The sequence below is a fragment of the Gallinula chloropus genome, assembly GCF_964237585.1.
Source record: "Gallinula chloropus genome assembly, chromosome: 6".
Lineage (NCBI taxonomy): Eukaryota > Metazoa > Chordata > Aves > Gruiformes > Rallidae > Gallinula > Gallinula chloropus.
Window position 1 is genome coordinate 32,456,693 of NC_140091.1, and position 25,166 is coordinate 32,481,858.

Sequence of the window (25,166 nt, forward strand, 5' to 3'; positions counted from 1 at the left end):
ATTGATGTACATACTCTTGCTGTTTTGGAGACTCCAAAGAGAGTGTAAAAACCCTGGGGTAAGTGCAACTTTTAAAAGCATTCTCTTCCCCAATTACTGACACTAAACCTAACATGAACAGATCTAGGATCACCTCTCCAGCTAGTGACTCCCCGCTGCTTAGGCCAGTTCTACAGTTCACAGGAACAGCTCACTGAAACTTCAAGTGAGACTAGAAAAACATCACGTTTTAGTCAGCAGAATTGCACTAGGGGTATCTTTCTGATTGGGAATTGCACATTAGCTTTATATTAGGTGAATACAGGAGTAACACCTATTTTTCTTAAACTACATTTGAGATATGGCAAAAAGGGCAATACTACCGTATTTGAAAGTAGTATTCCCAGAAGAACAAAAAGCCTAGAAACTTTAAAACTAAGCCTATTCTTGAGAAACAAGGCATAAATTGTGAACAGGAATTAAGGCTGGTTTTAAAATAGATTCAGCAGTAGATTCATGAAACAGTTCCGTGAGATTAAGGGAATATACACACTGCAAATTAAATCTAACCAAACTGCTTATTCTGAAAAGTCATAAGCCAAGTCCTATAAATATTATTTCTAATCTACCGATTATAGTATTTCTGTGTACCAAGTTCTACATTGTCTTAGTCTACCCTACATTTTAGAAATAATGAAGTGACAGGTAAATTCATGACCTGAGAACCTGCACTGCCTAGGATGGACAGGGAAGAAAAAAACCCCCGAAATGTTACATTCACATTTTCTAAAATAGACTAAGAGAACCATTAAATTATTTGTTTTCCAATATTATCCTTTACTGAAGAGTAAAATGTCTTTATGTGGCATGCATATTAACTCAGGCTGCATAAACAACGTACAGTAACTTTATCACCAGACATCTAAATACATTTACATACTCATAAAAAGTATTTTTCTCTGTTTTGAGTATTAAGGGAAAAAAAGAAACGTGGTGTCTCATTTTGCTTAGCACTTCTCATGAATGATGCATATCATCACAATACATAATAATCCTATTGCCCCTAAATCTTCTTGGTTAGTGTGATAATCATCTCTGATGCTATATGGCTACTATTTAATCATTTCAGTTATCTCTATGCCCCAGTAAAACAATTATAGTATGTGCCTGGTCTTACCATGTCTTTTTATGGTGACGCCACGGAATGGGAACACATTTTTCCCAGATAAATCCACCAACCAGCGAACAGCTGACTTGCACAGGCCAACAATTTCCACAGCAGAGCCATCTCTGAAATAATAATGAGTAAAAAAACCCAAAGATTACTTTACAAAGGCTATTAAAGGTCAGTAAATACCGGGGCGGGGTGGGGGGGATCTGTATCTTCAACACTTCATTTTCCCCTATTCTCCTACCTGAACATTCTAAAGTTTTAAAGAATTGTAGCATTTTGTGAATTACAGCTCCACCATCATTGCTAATGTAATGTTCTAAACTTCAGTCATACTTCACTCACTCACATCTTCTAGAAAATGAAGTCGTAGACATTCCAGTTTCTCGTTGCAATGCAGCTATTCCTTCCCTTTGAGTTTTAAGCTGCCCTTCTTCGTACCATCCTTTATGATGTCCTGCTTGAGACCAGCACTACATAGAATCATAGGGGTTGGAAGGGACCTCGGGAGATCATCAGGTCCAAATCCTTGCCAAAGCAGCTCCCCAGTTCATATTGCACAGGTCAGCATCCAGACAGGTCTTGACTATCTCCAGAGATGGAGACTCCACCACCTCCCTGGGCAGCCTGTCCCAGGGCTCCCTCACCCTCACTGGGGAAAAATTCTTCCCCATGTTGGTGTGGAACTTCCTGTGCTCCAACTTGCAGCCATTGCCCCTTGTCCTTTCTCCACAGACGCTGAAAAGGGGCTGCCCATTCCCCCTGCATCCCATACTTAAGATATTTATAAACATTAACAAGGTCCCCCCTCAGTCTTCTTTTCTCCAGGCTGAACAGTCCCAGCTCACTCAGCCTTTCCTCATAGGGGAGATGCCCCAGGCCCTTAATCATCTTTGTAACCTCCTCTGGACTCTCTCCAGGAGATCCCTGTATTTTTTATACCAGGGAGCCCAGAACTGGACACAACACTCCAGGAGGGGCCTGACCAGGGCAGAGTAGAGGGGGAGGATCACCTCCTTCAACCTGCTGGCCACAGGTCTTGAGGCTCAAGACAGAAGTGCATCTTGCAGGTGCAAGATTTTACCAAGAGGCAGAACGATGTCCCTTGTCTTGTTCTAAAAAACCTTCAGTCATGACACCCAGTGTTATTTTTATTCACTGTTTTGACTGCTGCTGTACACTACAATATGATTTCAGAAAGCCACCAACGATTCACATTTTCTTCCTGGCTGGTGGCTCAGTTCTGTCAGTGTTGTGTAGGCACAGTTTAGACATAACGCGTATCTTAGCTTTATCTATGCTGAATCTTATCTGCCACCTTTAGACACACTCAGTTTTACAGGGAACTTCTGAGTTTCATGAAGGGCCAAGAATAAGAGACAAGAACACCAGCGTAACATGACTGTGTCAATTCACTTTTATTTAGATCAGCAGGATTTTACCCAGTGAGGAGGAAGGGTGGAAAACCGGTGAGAGTTTTTGTTTTTTTATCAGCTAAACAGTCAGGAAAAAAACCAAAACAGATGATTGTAAACATCTATCCTTAACAAGTATTTTTTTCTGTACAATAGACTGAAGTGTAAATCTAAAGTTATTTTATACCCATGATTCAGAACATGAAAAAAGGATCTGCCCCAAACAAGTTGATCCTCTGATACTAAGGCTGTGTTCAACACAGATGTTCTCATCTACACAGGCACTTAGATAACAAGTAATATTTTTCACCTAATGCTAAAGTCAAAGTGAACCACTAAAATGAGCACTAAATGCACTTCTTTGACTTGCTTCTTATATGATCATTATCTGAATATCACCTGAAATGAAATTTATGCATATTATATTGATTTATACTGCCTGCTCGATGTAAAATTTTTCTCCAGCATCACTGAGTTAGCTTCTTTAGTGAAGGTACCTCAAGGTCTCCTAGTTCCCAGTTAAGACGCCTGACTTGTTGAGCAAAATATTTTCCTTTAGTTCCCACCCACAGATGACAACCTATTTGAAACTGATGCTATAATGAACTCAAGCAAGGACACCTGCAGCAGACTGCTAGCACACCATAAAGACCTTCTTTTTAAAACCTTTAATCTTGACTTGTAAAATTCAGATATTGCTGATACTTTTAAATTCTAAGTAAGTATTGAAACACCACAACTATCAAAACACTATCAACTCTCCTATAACAAGTCTAAATAACAAAGTACTATTAATACTACAAGTATACAATTTGTCCTAAATTACATTTTACTACTTGATTTCAAAAGTCAACTCTTTGCATGGAGCTAAAGTCATGCCAGAAGTTGAAGGCTTCAACCTGCTAAAAACGCACATTTTTCCTTCAAGTAAGTACCTTTCCCTTCAAATATGTACCCAATAAGTACTTCAAATAATTTCCTTCTAAGAAAAAAGTGCCCATTAAGATTCTAGTAAGCATACACATTTAAAACATTAGAGAAATCAACCTCCAGATATATTTATGGAAGGCATAGTAGTTCTGCAGAAGACCTTTTGGTTTTAAAAAACCCCCAAAAAATCCCCACCCAAAAGCCTGGATTTTGTACCTGGGAGTAGCTGGAATTCCTCTGTTGCGAGCTCTGTCACTCTCTCCCATTTTATCCATCCAAGTGCCACAGTTGAAACGGTTCCCTCCAAAGACAAAGCCAGTTTCATGGTCAACACCTGCAGTTACATTAAAACCTGCAAAACAAGAATATCATGTATGAAGTCTGTATTTTAAGCTAAACAAGACTCCAGCTGCCCCACCCCAGCCCAAAACTCTGAAATAAGTGAGATCTGAGGTGGATTTCCTGAAGGCAACTGTACTTACTAAGTTAACTTTTATATAATGATAATTTGAAACACAACATATAAACAGCTGCTGATAATACGAAATTAACTCACCATTTCTTAAACATTCAATGTGTTTAAAGTAATAAATCTTTAGTTAATAAAAACATTTTTTCAAAATACATTCAACCGCTAGGTAAAAAGAAATACAAAATATAACAATTCAATATAACAATCTTTGGAATTGCAAAGCAAATAGTCTATATATTTTACCTTCATCTCTCATGTTCTGATCTATCTGTGGACCAGCATTCCTCTCTCGGAAATTTATGCCTTCCATGTGTCGCTGCATTGCCTCCTGTATTACTTCATAAAGTGGCTGATCCTAGAGGGATTGCATGTTTGGGTGGTATGTCAAAGGAAGATGAAACATGAGTAGGAAGTGTCTAATGTGCAAATAGTTGCAACTCTTTAGTTTTTGAGGCTTCACAAGAAAAGTATCTAACATTTTCAGTAGCATCTTTCTCAATGGCAATACACTGTATACAATTTAATATAAACCTTTGAGACCAAAAGCAAAGAAAAATGAAAAGCTGACTGATTTTTCTTCTGCACCCCAAACATCTGTGCTTGTGTAATCATCTGATACAGATGTAGTGAGGAGTGCCTAAAAACTGAAATTCTTACACCGTGATCAAATTTCAACATTAACAAGGTATCAACAGATTCTTGTAGCTAGGAAAATTACACCCTTTCATTAAACATTTACAGTTGTGTTATTTACTTATATCAGAAGTCATCTTTACCATAGCGCCTGCAGGCTGAGGAGAAGAGTCGTCTCTTGGGTACATCCTAGAAACGGGACACCTGAGAATGTCTAGTCCATTCGGAACAATTTTACAGTAGTCCTGGATACACTGAAGCCACCACCATACAGCATCACGACAGTTGTATCTGGCATGTGTCCCTTGGCCAAGCAGATTGGGAATGAGACCATGTCTTAAAGTCCCACCAAATGCTAAAATGATGTTTCTAGAACAAAACAAAGAGTCCTAAGTTACTTTGAAAGCCTTTAACGGACCACGCATTAAGTACCAAGCCTACAAATTTATCTTAATAGAAGGGCAAGTCAAGGGGACAAACAGGATCTTAGAGACAGATGCCAAAAGTTTGCTATCAAAAGCCATGAATTGCTTCCATTAGTGTGAACTTCTTTTACAATAAAAAAAACCCCACATATATTCCCTACAAGTTCCCCAACACGAATACATCCAAATCAGTTTTTGTACACAAAAATACAACATCTGCAAAAGCTAGTTTGCTTTTTCATAGGTAGCGATATAGACCCTAAATCAAAAAACCCACTGAGGCCATAGGGAAGGATTTCACTGTCATTGTTTATTATTACCTTGGTACCCATTCTGATGGGTGGGGTGGAATGGGGATGGAGGACAGGAGTAGATGGGAATTTCCTATTAAAATACAGAGAGGTGACAGCAACTGAGGTTATGAGAAGATGCAGTTAAGAACAGTCGCACACACCTTGCGGAAAACATTGACTCCCACTAGCTTTAAAAGGGAATATAAACATACCAGTAGACTGCAGATCTTACTGCATGAGTAAGGTAACAGTTGGCCAGATGTGTAACAGCATAAATACACGTTAAACCAAATGATTTTTAAGTTTGTATCACATGGCAGGGTCCAAATTAGAAGACTAATGGAAAGATCAAATCAATAGATCTGGTTTATATCTGGCTCATTTGTCAGGTTAAACAATCAGAAAAAGATATCAGATTGTAAGAATCCACAATTAGCTGATTTCTAGTATTAAAAGTAGTTACCAAAGGACAAAGACGTGCAATCCTATCTTCCTGATTAAAATAGTAATCTGCTACTTCAAACTTTTAAATATGCAATTTTGAAATTCCTGCTCAGCAGCAACGATGCAAGTACACGTGAAACACTATTACTTTAAAGACAAGCAGTAGTGCTACAGGGATTAGAACTACCTAATCTATACAGAACATCAACTTCACATCTAAGATAAGAATGCAAAAAAAGAATAATTTAAGTAGTATTTTAAACTGCATTTTGACAGAACTCCCAAAACTGCCTAGGGCCATTAAAATTTTATACTGTATGTTAACTGTTTCTAACAGCTTGTGTGTCATCTCAGGTTGTGATCATACCTTTTTCCTAACTATGTGCAAAACCAGTAAGAGCTAAAGCCAAGTCACTCTTACCTTGCTTCTGTATAGCGCCCAGTAACTAACATTAGACCTCTCAGTGCAATAAAGGTATCCCTTCCCCAAGAGCGAAAAATTCCAGAAGAGAAGTGAGGTAAACCTGAAACAAAATATCATTGTTCATTTCATTTACTGCTATTGCACACACCAATGTATAAAATAACCAGAAGTAAAAACATATTAACTTCTTTTTCTCCTAGATACATAAACAATCCTCCAGACCAAGCTCTTCATAAAATGAAATAAAACTTCATTTTGGAACATTTTCTAGAATTGCAAGATCATGCAGGGGAATTTCTCATATCAAGAACAGTCACGTTTAAATTATTATTAAATCACTTTAATTAAAGCAAGTAACACCGTTTGATTAAAAGGAGCAGAAAAAACCCCCTAACAAGCAAGAAGCCAGAACTATGACAAGATTTATAACACTTTGTTGGCAGGAGTTTATATGCAAGAGCCATGCCATCTTAATAGCATAAAGGGGATAAGACTGAAAAGCTTTGGATTTCTTCAGGTCAAAAATGCTCTGAGGCACTATAAAAGGAATCTTGTTTCTCATTTTCAGCTGTTTCCAGAATTTATCTTACAGCAGACATTATAACATGTAACTAAGAATGATTCTGGCTGATCAGCATAATTACACTAAGATCCATCTTTATCTTTTCTTCCATTTTTTAATTTTTGCAAACTGACAATAAATTCCATCTGGTGAAGTCTCAAGACAGCAGCCTCTTGGGCATGCTTGACCAAACAACTTTTTAACTTGTAACACTTACTTTTTCAAAGTATTTGCAAAGATTCAAATACGGCCTTCACAGCTCTGCAATTTTATAGTATATGGCAACAGCACTTGAGAACAACAATCCATGTATGTACAAGTTAAGTCTCAGGCACAACTACCAGTTAATATGTGAAGGGAGTATCTAAAATCAAACCCTTTAGTGTAATTAATCTTTACAACCAATCCAAGGGAACATTGTGCCTTTGCGTTTCTAGGTAAACACTGAAGCAGGCAAAGGGAATGCTACTGAACCAGAGAAACTGAAAGCAGTAACATTCCATGAGGGAAAGACAGATGGCAACAAGAAGAAAACAAACACCCCAGTGAGACAAAATGCCATTGAATCTGTGGACATTAGGAGTTTCTATGGTTTCAGAAAAGGAACGGGCCAACTCACAGCAAAAATAAACTCACTCTAAGCCACTCAACACAAAAGACAATACTTCTGACATAGGAAAGTACCCAATTCAGAGGCTGCCAGACGCTGGCAGAACATTTGGAAGTATAAACACTAGTTACTAGCTGCTTTTATGCTCCTTCCTTTTTGAGGCTGTTTCAGATCAGACATTCTGGTCTGCTAATGGTTCTTTCTTTTTTGGAGAACTTGTAAACAATAAATTCACCTTTGTACTCCATTACCATTCACCTCTTAAATTCATGTTTTAAAAAAGATAAATATGCTTCACATAATAGGTTTTAGTTTGCCACAAGCAAGCTTTCTTGCTTGCTTGGAAAGAAAGACAACATACTTGTATATCTCAACATAGGACAAAAGTGGATATAGCTAAAAAAAGTCTCTAAAGCATTTATAACCTTCCCCCACATCCTCCAAGAGTGGGAGTAAAATGGTGGTCCACAAGTACTGCTAGAAAAATCTCCCTTATTTTTAAACACAGGCAAATCTTTATCTTAAAGAAGTTAAAACACAGGGTAAAAGTGAGGAAGACTGCTACCTACATTTTATATATGGTTGTTGACATACAGATCCCAAGCACAATCAACAAAATTTTCATATAGTTACCAAAACCAGTTTAGCTATTTTTGAAGACTTCCCCCACATCCCCTCACATGTTGTCCCCACTTACCAGCTGCCAAGGAAACGCAACACTGTTCTTTCTCATTTGTAATCTCATTCAGCCTATAGGGAACATCATGTAAAGAAGGAGACAGATCTGGTAGACAAGAGTATTTTCCTATCCCACACATCTGGATTGAACCCAAGGAAAGGTGTTTAACAAACGTTGATCCATTCTGCACAAAGCTGTAATACAACATAATTAAAGTCACTGTAAGTTCAGCAATATCATAGGATGGTCTGCAGTGGAAGACACCTTCAAGAACATCATCTAGTTCCAATCCCCTAGTCTGTAAAAGGCACCCATTTTCATTTGTGAGAGCAGAGCACTGTGAACTCTACTATTTATGGAAGACCATAAATATTATACATAATAAACATAATAGCCTGACAATGATTTAATGTTTTACATTAACTAATTTCTACATAAGCTTTAATTTGAAAAAAATCACTTTTTCCCCCCAAAACAGATGTCCAATGTTAGCCTTAAATTTTCATTTATTAATGTCAATGGGAGTGTTTATGTCAAGCACTTCTAAGGATGGAAGATAAAAAAATAAATTGTTTTGGTTTACTTGATGCCTAGACACAAACCTAACATCTCAAAAATAAGGTAACAGATATTTGATTATGAACAAAAGGTTGTCAAACCCAGTATTTTTAAAGACTGGCATGTTTATATATATATATGTACATACAAAAATTGTAAATCAATCTGCTGACACACTACATAATGCAAGCTCCATTCCCAACTAGTTAATCTCTACGTATTTTCATAAAATATACTGCTTCCCACATAATTTCACAGCCATGCCAAATACTACACCATTTGAGCCTCTGCATTTTTACAAAACAACACTGCTATGTTCAGAATGCTCATTGCTAGAATAAAGCTTCCATTAAATCAATCTCCCTTCTGTTTCCAAGAAACAAAGGAGAAGCTGACGTTGAAGATTAAACAGTTATTTCAAGAACTAAAGAAAGTGCTCAGACAATGATGGATATTTAGCTGCATTAGAGAAGAAAGGCTGAACAATGCATCAGCATTAAATATAATTTAGTATTTTCTTTCTCCCCTAAACTTTAAGGAATTATTGCAGTTGTACTAAAAATATAGCAAAAAAGTTTAAAGCCTGGCAAAGAAATGCTGGCTTTCCTCCTCCCACTGCACAGTGCCAACAGCAGTTATAAATTCAAACCCTGGACAGACATCTCAACTCTCAACCTTCTAAGCTGTTAGAGAATGGATTTCATATTCACTACCAATTTTACCTATTTACATTTGTCAAGTATGAAAATTATTCAAATTACATTTCCCAGCAGAAAAAATTTAAATGTGCAAATATATCCAGATACCTCTATAGCTCTGATATGCCAAGCATACCTAGACATCTGATGCCATCCCACATCCAGAAGTGTTGTGTATGCACCCACTAATATGGCATCGAAATAGCACGGGATGAGGTAACGTGGGATTCTCTTCAGGTAGACAAACATGGCCTTCAACCATTTACCAACCTATTAAAAGTACAATATAGTTAGACTTGATAACACTAAGGTTAAAAAATTAGGATCCATCTAGTTAAAGCATGTGTCACAGTTTTTCTGAGTTTATTACACCCAAGTTATGCTTGACCACCACAAAGATGTTATCTTCAGTTATTAATAACATAACTGGCATGCAATGTTTCGTGTCTAAGCAGCTGTCCAGGCCATGTATTTCTGGTAGAACTGCTATACTCTCCTGCTTCAAAATTTCAGTTCAGAGCAGTAAACTCTAATAGGGAAAAAAAAACTGTACTATGCATGTACTATGACATAAATGGGCAAGAACATAAACTACAGAGAGAGTGTATATTTTCCTAGTCTTGTAGGAAAAAAAGAATTGTCACCAAGAAGTTGTTAAAACTGACATTTCCAGCAAAGGAAAGCTGCAGCTCAGAAGGCATGATTGCATCACAAGTGTGGGAAGGAGGTTTTTCATTGCTTAAGAAGACAGGGCTCCAAAGATGAAGCTTGAGACCAGGGAGAGAAAAAATATCAGACGGTTAATTTATGTGCAGCCACCAGTGAAACTGACAGCAGATCATTTCACTGGGTCTAGGACTCTGGATTCTGGAGCTTCAGTATCCTTGTTCCACTATGTGTTCAACACCTGGAACACCTGGGGAGTATTCCTGTTTTTTTTTTCTTCTTGAAGCATTGAAAAACATCATACATACAAATTAAAAACTCAAAATACATCAAATAACATAAGCAGTCACTGAGAGCAGTAAATCTGGCAAGTATCAGAGTAACTTTCTTCCTGGAAACACTGTCTCTGAGGTCAGATGCAGCACTCTTTCATAAAACAGCAGACTGCTTTATGCATCCACAAACTAGCAATTTAAAACCCCAAAGTCACCAAGTAATTTTACTCACTTCTGCACAGGCTCCTGAACGTGAAATCAGACGATTACTGACATAATCAATCATCCAGTCTCCAGATCTTAAGTTATCACAAAACGGATGACCCAAATCGTTCTTTGGTCTAATGTCTGCCATCACTGACATTAACCCTGAAGATACAAACCCAACTCCATATTAAAACACACACCATTATCACAAATAGCAATTACAAATCAGGAGGAAGAGGTATACAGCAACAGATGCTTTAACTGAATTTAACTGCATTACTTCTCTTGACCTGCAGAACGAGTTAGAATACAAACTCAACTGTCCTCTCCTCAGTGTACATCCTGGCAGGAACGAAAATCATTGTGGAATAACTAGCAAGATGTAGTTCATACATACAATAAATGACTGTCTGCTCAGTAATTTAGTAATGCCAAGTGTTTAATTACACGTGACTTTGCACTTGAGGTATATGTATTTTGTTTTTATTTTAAAGACCAAGGGCACTGGTATTAAAACACATATAGAAACTTAATTTTAGAGACCACAGTATCAATAGAGAGGGTACTTGTTTTAGTATGTTATTTCCTGGATTAATAGCATGGTCAAGCAGAAAACCACCTTACTGTTTTTTATCCAAAGAGTGGCACTAGCCATATGATACCATTAAGGTATGACCTATATTGAGTAACTATTTTATTTCTTGACAGAGAGAGAAGAGAGAAAGAAAGAAAGAAAAAGCACGCTGAAACTATTACCTTGGAGGCCTGCATACTTCAGTGGTGACCAGTTTGGTATATCATAACAACCTCCACCATCTTCTTGTTCTTCTGCCTCACACCTGTACAGTACTTGATTTAGGTCAGACAAAGTTAGCTTCGATGCAATACTGAAAAAAAAACAGTCGAGAAAAAATATTTCCAAACTCAACATTACTAGGGCAATTAGAGAAAAGACTTCACAAACAGTTTTAGTTTCAGACTTACAACTCTCTCACCACTTCAGTTTGGAAATTAAGAGCCTGATTTTTCAGATGTTCTGAGATGTTTCAATATTTATTTAGAAACACTGTATTTAAGTACCAACCCTGAACAATCATACCCCAACACTGAGGAGCACTCTATGTGAATAAGTCCACTTCAAGCAACACCTACACAGAACATGAACTAAAGAACCTTGAAAGTTTTTAGGTATTATCCCTGCTTGGTATTACACATACAAAAAGACTATCTCAGATTTTTTTACTTCACTCTGACAATCCACATCCCTCTGTAGTAACAAAAAAAATGAAACCCTCACTTTAAGTTTACAGGCTATTCTCCATCCCCAGTGTAGGTAGCTCTATGTTCTACCTCAGAACCTTAGAGAATACTCACGAGGAAAACAGTGTTTTTAATATAGGTGCTGAATGATCATCAGGAAGGCTTCCAGATTTAAAATGAGGGCTGAACTGGATCAAATGATTGCGGAGTACACCAACAGCCTCTTGTGCCTTTGGGTCAAGACTCACTCTGTAAATATGAATGCATAACTCGCTGAAGCGCAGCGCTTAACAATAACTATTCCTGAGTCTCAACACAAGGAGTCCTATCATTCTATTTTAACTAACAGAGATACATGGTAATTAGAACAACATACCTGAATACTATTACACTTCCTGGTGTTAATTTTTCAAATTCTATTTCTTGAACAAATTCATTTGGCCCTTTTATAGCAGTTCCAGCTTGCTTTATAATTTTACTGTCCTTAACCTTAGGAAAAATCCAAACACATTTGCAACTGAAATTCAATGTCTTTGAACTAATTTAAAACATCACAGACTACAAAATATTACATCAGAACATGGGTAAAAGAGGCTAAGTACCTGGATATGTTCTCTGAGTTCCATTGTGAAATTAGGCAATCCATTTATAAAACGTTCATCTTTTTTGTAAGGACTAGCACTTCTCTCAATAGTCCTAGCCTCAAGTACCACTTCTTCTATTTTTCCTAAGAAAAGTTAAATCATGTCATAGCTGTTAAAATACCATGAAAAGTGATTCTTTTGGAAACAAGCAGCAAAACCTAAAACTAAAAGCCTGAACATTGAAAATACAATTCTCAGTTGTACAGCTAAAGAACAACCAAAGAAAAAACATACAGGGAGATGTTTTTTATATCTTATAAACATTGATTACATATTCACTGGCTGCATTTCATTTAAAGCTGCAGTTCGGTTATTTTAGAATTACAACCTGTCTTTTTCCAATCACCAGCTCTGTTAGTTTCCTTAGTATCTTTTAATAAAGACTAAGTTAGATTGGTTTCCAAACTGCAGATACAGTTTATTTTTAAAATGTGAAACAACCTATCATTAACGTTCAAATATTCTAATTGTCTCCATCTTTTTACAGTCTATGGTATTGCAGCCACTTGTAAATTTCTTAACATATAATGTGACTGACTTTGAAGTGCACATACTTGCAAAAAAATTAATAAACATAAAAAGAAAAGCCAGTTTGGAAACCTTCTCGTCAGAAATATGTCCAGGGAATGTACACAAGTCATTACACTCCACTACTATTAAAAAATTACTTTGCATATTTCATTAATATTATGCATGCATTACCTATGTATTGTCTCTCTATTAGCATATACAGAACAAAATTGTATTTTAAACCCACAATAAAAGTCAATATAAGTATACAACATCAAATAGGGGGAGATATTAGCATTTCTTCCCCAGTTTAATACTTAATAAACAGTAATTCCTCCCATCCCCAGCACTGTACAATTCACTACCTCGCTCTTAGCTATTTCTTATCAGTTCACAATGATGACAGTAAACAAAACCAGAACCACACGGGGAACTTATAGCAGGAAGGATACTTGATGTGAATGCCTTTGAAAATCCAAAGCAAGGTTAGATTGTTAATGGTTTTTTAACCACATTTGGTACATGCATGTTAATAGCTATAAAAGCAGTATTTTATACTGACAATTCTCATATTGATTTCACATGTTTGAAGTTAAAAAGTATGGCATTAGAGTAATTTCAATTTTTTATACACCCACCACCTCCTGAAAAGAAATCCGATTACCTGGAATACACATTTCAGGTACGTCTTTACTGTAGAAGGAAGTTTTAGGATCCCTGAAGGCAGTTCGACTTACAGCCACAACAGACTGGTGAGTGTTAGGGCAATGCCTTGTCACTGCCACTATATCTTCATCCACTTGATCTACATACACCTAGAAAAGACACAGCATTGCAACTGTGCTCTCTCAGAACACAAATATGTAGAAATCACGGCGTCACTCTCACTTCTTACCTGATTAAAGCCTTTCGCACCCAGCTCCTGATGCAGCCTGTTTATGGCCAGCCTTCCTGCTAGAATTCCTGTCTGGAAGTTAACTTCACCAGAAGTCAGGTGTGCTGCTGGATTCCACTTTGCATAAAACCTCTCTTCAGATACTACAGATATCTGTAACGAAATTAAGACCAAAGCAAGTAGCAACTACTCTGAAAAAAAAACCAACCCCAACAACCTACAACCCAAAAACCAGCTTGAGGTCTCAGCTATGCAATCATTTCAAATTTCATATGAATCTGGACAATTTCTGAAGTAATGCCAGCTTGGAATTTCAAATAAACAGCATTAAAATATATGTTCTAGGACAAGAATAAAAGTTTACATTTTAAAAAGTAACTTAGGAGATAAACTGTAGACACACATACCTGGTGTGGTACTAGTTCATCATAGCCTTTGGTGCTTCCTGTAGCACAGCATGCCATTGAAACAATCATTGCACTAGGAAGAGCATCATATGCAGAGCGGTGCTATGATAAAAAATAAACAGGTAATAAATAGCAAAACAGAGACATAATTCATCCCTCCCAATTCAGCATACAGAAGATATACTCAATTTAACAAAGGACTTCTCAATCACAAGATCAGAATTTTCTCAATCACAAAAGAATTACTGAAAAATAAAATACAAGTGTACTTAGAAAAGAAATTTAAAAGAAATCCTCAAAAGTAATTGCTCCAATTCCCACAATTCTCTCATTCTGTCCTGTAAAACAGGAGCTTAAGAGAAGAGGTTAACAAGGAGACACAGAACACTTAGAGTAGCTCATTATATAAAAAGCTTTATATACTTTTTCCCTTGCAAGTCAAAGCCTCAAATATCAGTTAAAAATACTATTCTCTGCATGAAGCTTGAAGATCTGAATCACACTTTCCTAAGTGTTGCTCAGACAAAACATCCAGATTACATCAACCCCCTCCAACGGTTCAGAAATATTAACTCAAAAACATTAAATGTAAACTTTGATTCCTGGTTTAGGTGCTCACCTGAATTGGACATTCATTATCATGTGTAATATCCATGAACAGTGCATGAGCAATTGCTGGCATCAAAGGCCTCAAACGTGGCTGAACAAATGAGCCAACAGGTTCACCTCCAAAACGATAAACTAACCTTCCCTCTTCATGGCTATTGTAAGCAGTCATTGCCTCTGAAGAACAAAACAGCTTAAGTGTTTGTGTAAAAATAACTACCATAGAGCACAGCATGCACAAAGATGTTAATGCAGCATTCTACAGGTGTTATTTCAGCATGTTCAATATTTTTTTAAAAAAGTCACTTATAACTATATTCTCCAGTGTGAATAAACAACCTTGGAGTATTCCATTTCCTGTAATATATTTATGTAGAGAAAGCTAAGGGGAAAAACAGGAGAAAAAAAGCAGAGATCTGAAACTGTTTCTCAAAGGCTTAGGAAACTCATGCAACAAAAATCAGACCTGATACAGCAACTGCACAGCAGAACTGTGCTACTTCTTTTTCCTCTTGATAGAGTAAGATTGAAGTAGTTAACCTTCTGTACACTGATGCAGGATGTCTTCTGTTATTTTACACCTAGCACTGTGTTCTTACTGAGCATCAAAAAAGTCGTAATACAAAACCTGTACTTCCTATTACATGGAGTATACAATTAGAAATGCATAATGCAGAAGAGACCTTTTTTTTTAGCAAAAGCATGTCATCTATAATCCCTCATTGGAAAGAGACCATACATACAGCAAGCCTACCTCTTATTAAGGAGGTAATGCCCAGCCTATTCACAAAGATATTGTCCAGCTCCTCATTTCCTGTGAACAGCTCAGCCACTACATACAAATCGGCTCGCAATTTTCTAGCTGTGTCCAGCATGTACTGCAAAAAGCACAGCCAAAAAAGCCACAGAAAGGGGAAAGGTAGATACAAAAAAGGACAAGTTTCAAAGCTAGGCGGGGATTGGACAATAGGAAAATGCCATGCAGCAAAGACAAATAGAAAGCCAAAATTAAGGAACAAAAAAAGTTGTTACACAGGACACAAAAACATATGCAAAATCAAGAATTAGCATATAAACCAGAAGTTAAGAAGACCATGAAGAAGAAAAGGTCATTGCATAAGCAAACACGAATATGTAAGGAAAAAAAAAAAAAGTAAACCAGTGTTAGTTCCACATTAAAAACTCCAAACCATACACGACAATCCCACATAATTTTCAACTGCTTATTGTACCTCTAATCAGGCTGGTAATTCCCAGGCGGTTGACAAAAACATTGTCAATGTACTCACTGCCCGTGAAGAGTTCAGCTATCACATAAAGATTAGGTCTGACTGATCTGGCTGTTGCTAGCATCTCCTATAGATCATAATACATTTTTAATGCAAGACATCAATTGTTAGCTATGTGTACGCAATCATTAACACAAATATCAACCAAACATAAATGAGTCAGTCATATAGGCAGATCATTAACACTATTAGTAACAGGTAAGATTCATAAAGCCATGTTTGTATTTTACAGAGAGTATCTAGGGACCAAATAATTCTAAGACATTCTTTGAAGGATAATAGCTAATAAGTTCGTTTTTAAACAAAATCCTAACTCAAACTGCAGGAGCAAATGTTGAATAAAAGACTTACTTGCTAAGGTAAGAAATCTGAGGAGCACTTCAGTTTAAGGCTTTGAAGTTACCATTCCAAAAATAGCAACAATAAATGAAAGAATGGCGGAAGTTTTGAAATGGCTGCATTTAAGAGCCACTTAAAACTTCTGTGTGGCCAAACTAATGCATTTTAGAGAGATCTTCACGCATTTACATATGGTCTGTAGCCAAGACTAAGCACTAACAAGCTGCACTGCTCAAATCTATTTCAAGCTAGAGAATTACAGTCTCTAGATGTAGTCAGGTCTCTGATAAACAATAAGCTCTAATCTTAGTAATAAACCTGCCAGACTAAACTTTTTGCAGGTGCTCTTTAGCAACTTTTAAATTCTGGGAAGTAAAAAACTTCCTGCTCAGTTCAGCCAGAGCAAAATAGATAGGGCAAAGAAACACTAAGACTTTCAAACAGCTCTTGGCAACGACCCCAGCTAAAACTGTCGCAGTGCAATGACTGCCAGTATCCTGCAAGTCCATAGTTATGCGAGGGAACAGCTTGCCAGGCCCATTTGCAGTATTTCATCTGAAGCAGAACATTAAAAAGGTGCATCACTAACTGTTTAAAGCATATCTAAACATCACCAGTCAAGAAACCTTGCTTATGCTATGAGGAAATTGCATTCACACTGGAACTCTGCCATGTAGACCCTTCAGATTCTGCAGCAGCAGCACAGGACTGACTTCACAGACAGAAGCTGTTTTGTAGTAAACACGCTTAGCTTTGCGTACCTCAGCTACGTGAATAGGTGTTGAGTGACAGTTGTCCAGACGAACACCATGGAAATACGTGGCAGTGATTTCAGTGTATTTCTTCATATGTGCCCAGAGGTACGGGCAGTCTTCAGGCTTCTCACCATAACGCAGTTTCACACTGTCCCCCCAGCAAATAAGCTCTCTTCTCAAGTAAACATTTGAGCCTGGAAGGGAAATAAATTCACTGTAGTATATACAGACAGTGTAGAACGTGCACCAAAATGACAACATGGTATTTCTTTTTCTACTGCTGAAGAACAGAAGAACACTGTAATAAAGAGTAAAAATTCTAGAAATAACCATAACAACTCAAAAACTATATATCCTACACTGATGTATGATTTCAGACTACTCCAAGAGAATACTTCTATAGTGATACTGAAATAATTCTTCACTCTGAAATCAAATGCCTTATTTCTTCAAAGTAGTGTAACTGAACTTAAAGAAGGAAAAAGCATGAAAAAATAGTAGTCTGGTTGATTTACTGGCCAAATATGAAGTAGAAAAGTGTATCACTGTTGCCATAAACTGCCACAGCCAGAATTTAAGATTTTACATTCTGTTAAGGGCAGACTGCAATGATGCAAGGCAAATGACTGCTATGTCCAGAAACATTGACTTCAGCACAGCCTACGTTTTATCTTCATTAATGACAACATAGATACGTGGACTGAAAAGCTTGCTTTATTTGGACATAACCACGCTTTTAAGGCCATTTAAAGAACTATCTGCATTTGTTTTGCAATTCTTGTATTTGAGCCCTTATTTATCCCCTTATTCTCTCAGTCGAAATAGTATGTGGTATAAAACAAAGGTGTAACACAAGTGAAGAGCACTCAAAGCTGTAGACAAATTAACATCAACTCAGTAATGAAAATCAGGTATGTGAACTATAGCAAGTGACTGAAGGAAAATGATACAAGAGTCTGCACAGAAGAAAGGGCAATTAGCTGAAAGGCAACTGGACAGAAACACCCTTGAAACATGTATTGTCTTCATCCTTGAGAAGGAAAATAAAGTAAATAAAAAGCAGGGAAAGAGCTGTAGATTATTTTGCAGAAACAAGGTGTTTGCGAACTCCAGATCACCCTGCAATATCAATGAGATCAGCTTCTAGAGTAGAATCAGACAACTCTTAGATAGATGTTTTAAAACTGGAATGAAACTGACCTTTAATTCCATTTACAATAATTACTCTGAAAGCAAGAGCTACCAACTTTGCTTTTACTGGCTATCAATACTGCCCCCAGAGGAGTTAGGATGCACTGTTCTAGTGTGTGGTAAATTCATACCCTATTTCACCTTCAAAAGTAATCTGCCTACTTAACTTCTATTAACCGGATCATCTCTTGACTGCCTAAATGCCACAAACTCGACCTTCCATGCCCTAGTTTTTGCTCTCTAATGCAATAAAATACTGTCCACCTGTTTACTGCATTATTTTTCTCCCATGCTGTCTTACAGAAATGCCAACAAGGAGTAGCGTTGGTAATAGTACAGAGTAAGCAACAAAAGATGATGACAGAAGCGGGGAGACAGAATGTCCTCATTTCAGTGGCAGAAAACTGATAATTTTCCTCTCAAATCTTGCAAATCTGTATTTCAAATCTCAGTTCTTACATTTAATCTGTAAGCTAAAAAGGAAATAAGTGCTGTAAACTGAATATCTGCCTGCAATTCTGCAGCTTCACAGGAATACATCTGGAAAAAAGATAAATTAAGTAAAATCCTTTTTCCTTTGGCCAGAGTATAAAAAGGTATATAAGATGGTTCAAGGTTCTTTTACAAACCTGGTTCTGCAAAATTTCTAAGAGGATCATCTCCCATAACCCAGCCATTATGAGCCATAAAATAACAAGCTTTATCTGGCTGATGTATCATAGTTTCTTCTTCTTCCACAGTCAGCTCTTTGAACGGGTAAGTAAAATACCTATAAAATAGACAGGCAATTTAAAAACACTATCACATAACCACATATATAGCATAAGCCGAAATTCATTTACTTTGAAATTAAAATATCAGATATCAATTGGCCTGTAAATAAAACAGATACAAGAAGAAAGCAGGTGCTAGGCTATAAGTGAAAGGGGATTTTCTATTTTGTAGTCATCCTGGTTTTGGTCAGGATGGAGTTAACTTCATTTGTAGCAGCAGATGGAATGCTGTGTTTGAGAGTTAAAATTAAAGCAGTGCTGATAACACCCTGGTGTTTTAGTTGTGGTCAAGCAGTCAAGGACTTTTTCAGTTTCTCTGTTAATGAGAAAGGAGGGGACGAAGCCAGGACAGGTGACCCAAACTGGCCAAAGTGGGGTATTCCATGCCAATTACGGCCTCCTCAGTATAAAGGGGGGCTGATGGGAGGAGGAGTGGGCGGCTCCAGGACACATTGTTTTTGTGGGACGGTTGGGTTCTAGGACAGCTCTGAGTTGTGTGGTTCAGTGAGAAACTGCATTGTGTATCACCAGTTACATGTATTTTTTGCTCGAAAATCCTGTTAGCGTTGTTATATTTTATCTTTCTGCTGTTCTAGTAAACTATCCTTATCCCAACCCAAAGGCTTTTGGTTTCTTGTTTTTGGGGGTGTTTTTTGCCCCTTCCTTTTCCCTTCCCTTGCCTCAGTGCCCCCACTCTTCTCCCCCTCCTCTTTTCCTTTAAAGCTCAGGCAGCTGCATGGATCTCAGCTCTCAGCTGGGGTAAAACCACAACAGTAGTATCATGCCTTAAGGAAAAGAGGCACATGTTGTCACTATCTTGGTGTCAAGCTGGTAGTATGAGATTAAAGTCCCAGCTCTTCAAATACATGACTGGCATCAAGTGCATGAAACGTGCAAAGTGTGAGCTTTCCTAGTTTCATCCCTCTTCCATCTACAAGAGAAATTTGCACTGTGTAAGGCTTCCATGTGTTCCAAGTATTGTTTCACACTTTCTGGTCACATTTATTAAACAGGCATCACTGTTCCTCAAAAAAAAAAAAAGTCACTTCATGTGCTTTGAAGTAGTTTTCCCCAGATAGATCTGAGCAGTTTCCAAAAAAAAAAAAAACCCACACAAAAAATAATACCTGGTAACTAAAGGGTATTTTCTACTGATGGGACCCAGCTTAGGACCATCACCAGCCAGTCGTTCGTAAACCACAGTCCCCACGAGACAATTGACAGCCTAGAAGTAAATTATATTATGTATTATTGAAATGCCTACATTTATTTGCTGTTAAAAAAAAAATAATCAGTGTTAAAGCACAGTAATTTAAAGACCTGCTCTTGATGGTGACTAGTTTGTCTGTATTGTTCAGCATTCAGTTCCTCAATCCTCTTGCGAAACCAGTTACAACATTCTTCTATTGCAGCTGGTCCATTGCTTATCAGAAGGACATTAAGAGCAGAAAACAGTTAGAATAAATTATTTCTAATACATGCAGTATACATGAATCAAAGGAATGAAAAACTACATTTTTCCCATCTCTGAAAATGACTCCATTTATTTGATTTTGCAAATTGAACTTCACTTGTGATTTTAACTCATAATCAACACTACAGTACCTGTGCGGTATGAACGTTGCCAGGGCTATATTCATATCAACAGTACACCCAAATCGTCTATAATCAGGGTCCTGAACTATTTGAAGATGCTGATTTGGATCAGATTTAGTGCTCATTTTGCCTAAGAACAAGACAGAAAACAGTATTCATAAAGTATAAATAGCAATGGCATTTAAAAAGACATCCAACTTTTATAATTCTATTATTAGCAAGATATGGACAAATAAATGCTATGGAAGGGTGCAAAGTCTTCAAAGGCTCTACCTAGCTCCCTCAAGGCATTCTTCTATGCTTAATCCATGGAAGATTAAACATGCTTAAACGTGGAAGATTTCTTACACAGCAAAAATGGGATTTTGTTTTCCATTTTACTGTTAAGTTTACCCGTAAGTTTCCTGAACTATAAACATATAGTCCACACACTTCAGCAACATACCCTTCCTTTACCTTGAGATAGAAGGGTTCTGAACTGCTGCACAGCTTTGTTAACATCCACTTGGAAAAACTCCCATAGTTTAATTTTTGGATACACATCTTCCCAAATTATTTTACGGATACACTGTAAAAATAAAAGTTATCTTAGTTAATAACGTTGACTGTTAATGTAATTAAGAAATGCTAAGTGCTTGTATGAATTATCAGGAAAAAATACTGGGGAGTAAAGGTGATTTAATTAAATATATCTGCAAAGTATAGATCATTCTTTGTGCACTTCCAACACCTTCAAAATATTTAAAGCTTGTTGAGCTATTTATCATGTTCATTGGCTTACACTCAGGTCTCAGTCACTTACGTTCACGTGATGATCATTCTCAATCAAGGGAGGGAGCCCTTTGGCAGTATACCTTCCATCAGCCACCATACAGGTCAAGTGCCACAGAGCTCTATCCAAGACCCAAGCTGGCTTCAGGTGAGGAGAATTCACAAGGTTATAGCCACACTCTGGATGCATCCTCAGCCATTCACTGTTAGTTGCTTATTCAAGTAAGGAAGAGGGAAAAAAAAGTACACAAGATGAAGACTCAGCTGCTGTGTGTGAACTTTTTCACACTAGGAAGTTACAGTACTGTGGTATGTATAGTTAGCTCACATTTAAGTTTTCCATGACAACAGAGAATCATGCCTTATGCAGAGGTGTGCATTACTGCTAGGCATTTGTTTCACAAGTACAGTTGTAGAGAAACTATTTGTTATTGACATAAAAATATGCAATACTACCACCAATGCTAAAAAATGAAAAATTCATTAAATTAAAAATAAAGCTTTTTTAATTGCAGGAAATATATCAGATACCAGACATAAAATGCCCCTTTTGTGTTGAAAGCCAAACATACATTCCAAACCAAGATTTAAGATGGACTAAGGTTTTTTTTTAATAGATTTAACCCTTCCAGATCCTACATACACACAGACACACAGCCAGGGAGCAACAGTGCACATACAACACCTAGGAAATAACTAACAAGAAATGCTGTTAAATGGGCTTTTAAGGAAGGTTTACCTGTGACACTGCTGCATACATAAGCAGCAGAGCCATGCCACCAAATTTTACATAGGAAGATGGGCAGTGCACTATCTGGTGCATGTAGGTGGAACGCTAGTTCAGATCACACACTAAACTCCACTGTGCCTGTTTTCTAAGCTTCTCTCATAGCATCAATGAGCACCAGAAGTTATGCTGATCATTAAAAGTTAACTCAAAGTAAGGAGGCTTCACTACAAAATGTAGATGCAGCAGTATAAGTAAATAAACATATAGCAGAGAGAATTTTGATTTCAGATGTATGACACTGAAGGAAAAAACCCTCAGAAGTTCGTTGCTTTTCATCTTTGGAACTGTCCTAACCACAGTTTAACTGAAAGTAATTTCCCTACACTCTTCTGAATTAATGGCTGCAATTGAAAAACCAAATATAGAAGAAAAAAAAAAGTGCATAAAACCAACAAAAGACCTACTTGAGTTTTACTAGTTGTGTTTTTTTTTTTAAATCTTTTTCATAAAACTTATTGATTGTTTGAGGAAACCAGATAAAAATAGTACTACTCAGGAATAAAGACTTCAAGAATAAAGTAGAGATGTGCTAATTTTAAGTACAGCTGCACCTCTGGCACATTAGCGCATTAGCAGGAGTATAATTCCTATAATTTTAGACATGTTAATATGTCCCGTTTCCAGTATAATGTAATTTATTTACGCTGTATGAAGTACTACTTATCTGCTATGTAGTACTTATCCTCCCCTGAGAGAGAAAGATTCTACCATTTACTTGAGTTTATTTAATTATTTTATATGATTCATTACAGCCATTGAAAGCTCAGAAAACAAACATCTCCCTCTCTCTTCTACCTAGTGAAGGGTGTTCCTGCCCATAGCAGGAGGTTGGAACTAAACGTTCATTAAGATCCAACCCAGTCTGTGATTCTATCCCCTGGTGAAAAGTAACCGCCAGCAAACACAAAGAGTTTCTCTTTGAGGGTGTTGGAATTTCCTGAAGGAAATAGCAGCCTAAAAAGTGAACATCTGCCTGGTTACTAGACAGGGTTTGCAAGTTTATCTAGGGTACTCCTGCTAATGTGTCAAAGGTGCAGCTATATTTAACATCAGCATGTCTCTACTTCATTCTTAAAGTCAGGCCACAGATGCTGGCTTTTATTAGATCCAGAGACATTAACATCAAAATTAACATCAAAAACTGATTACCAGCATTCTGTATCAAGCAATCAGTATGTTCTCCACTCCCATGTAATCAACAGACACCTTAGCTTAAACAGCTACTATTCCAAGTGAGCTGTCCAATTTTACCACAGGAACAGAGGGGAAGTGTTGTCATTTCTATACAGTGGCTGTAGCTAGAAAGCAGGAACTACCAACACACGCAGCCACTGCAAGCTGAGGGCTCATGAGCTGTTACAATTACCAGCATTAGAGGATTTACTATGAGACACCTTAAGCTTTTAATGCAGACATGCTGCATAATTGATACTGATGTACAAGTATCAACAATCTGCTCACAATAACTGACATTTTGTCTCTTTTCTATTCAAATGGATCTATGAAAGATGTTTACAATTAAAATCACTCTAGTGCACAGGTATTAAACAACTAGAAATTACTGTTCAATTAAAATACCAAAAAAAGAGTAAAGTTAAAATTCCCATCTAGTCAAGATCTAAACAAGAAGAACCTCAAAAATTATCTGTCTGTTTCCTTATTTCAAGGCCTCTGAAAAACATTCCACATGTACATCATTGTTCACTCAGACATTCATCAGTGTCTTTTTATTTATGCTAAATTTGGCATTTTGTAAATCAAAATGTTTTGGTTGTTAACAACAAAGAGGGGGGGAAATTTGAGTAAGAGTTTGAAGCAGGAAGCAAAGCCATTGAGTATAACTTGCTTTATGTTGTAAGTCAGGACAATGGTCATTTGAATATTTCGATCTTGTTTGAAGACATGTCGAAAGATCCTTTCACCACAACATGTGTGTTTAGTCATCCAACCCCAATGAAACTACCTTTGAATGCTGAATGTAACCTTGGAAAAACCTACTACTAATATAGTCAAGTAGCGTTACATCTCTCAAATAGATTTTGGACTGTAATAATTAGTTTAGACATAGGCATTTCTGTCAAAGCATTCTCCTTGGTAGCATACAAATATACGTGGTAAAAAACACGACAGGACCTCAAGCATGTGAGAGAGAAACTGGACTTCTACTTGACAAAGAATTTTTGTTACCTAAAACTGGGAAAATGTTTAAAACCTTAGCTCCCCCAGATACATAGCCAATAATTGTACCAAGTAACTTTTCAACAGATAGGGCAAACTACAGGGCCCACACTGAACTGACAACTGATTGGATAGGAATGTTTGGCAGCAGTCAATACCAAAGAATTAAAGCAAACGAAACTTGAAATTGAAAGTTATCTGTACTTAGGACTTTTTTAAGCCTCAAAGTCCTGTAAAATGAAAATACATAACCATTTGTTCTAAATGAGAATGCTAATTATTGTGATCTGTAGGATTACTGTGCAAGATGAAAGCTGTATTATAAAAATAATCAAATAAACACCTGAATGAATTGGCAAAATTACAAATTACAAAGTACTGTAAGCTTCACCAGATCGTGTCGAAGAGAACTTACTGTCCCTGAAGCAATTAAGTAAAACCTTAAATGCATTGGCCTATTTATGCTTTAAAAACTTCACTCCAAAAACAAAGCTATCTTTTTTTATTCTTTCCCCACAGACTGTGCTGTAACATTTCCTTCATTGCTTAATCCTAGCCTCTTTTCCCTATTCTCTTTGTTGTCTGCAAGTTGGATCCAAATTACAGCAGTTACTTTTAACCAGTTAGAAGAATAACACACTGTTGAACAAGAAAATACTCAGTTTATGTTCACCACATCATTCATAATGCAGATTCCATTCATGTATGTGGGAGCTGTATA

General features: G+C 37.0%; 1 protein-coding gene across 3 annotated transcripts in view; it reads right to left on the bottom strand.

Annotated features, from left to right (window-relative positions):
* Window positions 1-25,166, bottom strand: part of AGL (amylo-alpha-1,6-glucosidase and 4-alpha-glucanotransferase) — a 37,056-nt gene that overhangs the window by 6,661 nt on the left and 5,229 nt on the right. The window contains exons 6-30 of one of the 3 annotated variants that reach the window (XM_084266585.1): window positions 21,509-21,690; window positions 21,163-21,274; window positions 20,716-20,836; window positions 20,431-20,533; window positions 20,238-20,335; window positions 18,967-19,106; window positions 17,153-17,340; window positions 15,996-16,119; window positions 15,518-15,706; window positions 14,777-14,940; window positions 14,158-14,259; window positions 13,751-13,903; window positions 13,520-13,670; window positions 12,304-12,428; window positions 12,078-12,190; window positions 11,816-11,950; window positions 11,198-11,328; window positions 10,467-10,603; window positions 9,430-9,563; window positions 8,056-8,231; window positions 6,184-6,286; window positions 4,744-4,969; window positions 4,211-4,322; window positions 3,712-3,847; window positions 1,157-1,269 (exon numbers count right to left, since the gene is read on the bottom strand). In XM_084266585.1, the coding sequence (XP_084122711.1) occupies window positions 1,157-1,269; window positions 3,712-3,847; window positions 4,211-4,322; window positions 4,744-4,969; window positions 6,184-6,286; window positions 8,056-8,231; window positions 9,430-9,563; window positions 10,467-10,603; window positions 11,198-11,328; window positions 11,816-11,950; window positions 12,078-12,190; window positions 12,304-12,428; window positions 13,520-13,670; window positions 13,751-13,903; window positions 14,158-14,259; window positions 14,777-14,940; window positions 15,518-15,706; window positions 15,996-16,119; window positions 17,153-17,340; window positions 18,967-19,106; window positions 20,238-20,335; window positions 20,431-20,533; window positions 20,716-20,836; window positions 21,163-21,274; window positions 21,509-21,690 (3,468 nt within the window). Of the gene's footprint in view, window positions 1-1,156; window positions 1,270-2,547; window positions 2,645-3,711; window positions 3,848-4,210; window positions 4,323-4,743; window positions 4,970-6,183; window positions 6,287-8,055; window positions 8,232-9,429; window positions 9,564-10,466; window positions 10,604-11,197; window positions 11,329-11,815; window positions 11,951-12,077; window positions 12,191-12,303; window positions 12,429-13,519; window positions 13,671-13,750; window positions 13,904-14,157; window positions 14,260-14,776; window positions 14,941-15,517; window positions 15,707-15,995; window positions 16,120-17,152; window positions 17,341-18,966; window positions 19,107-20,237; window positions 20,336-20,430; window positions 20,534-20,715; window positions 20,837-21,162; window positions 21,275-21,508; window positions 21,691-25,166 lie in introns of those variants that run through there. The other 2 variants (XM_084266583.1, XM_084266584.1) reach the window with 2 other exon arrangements.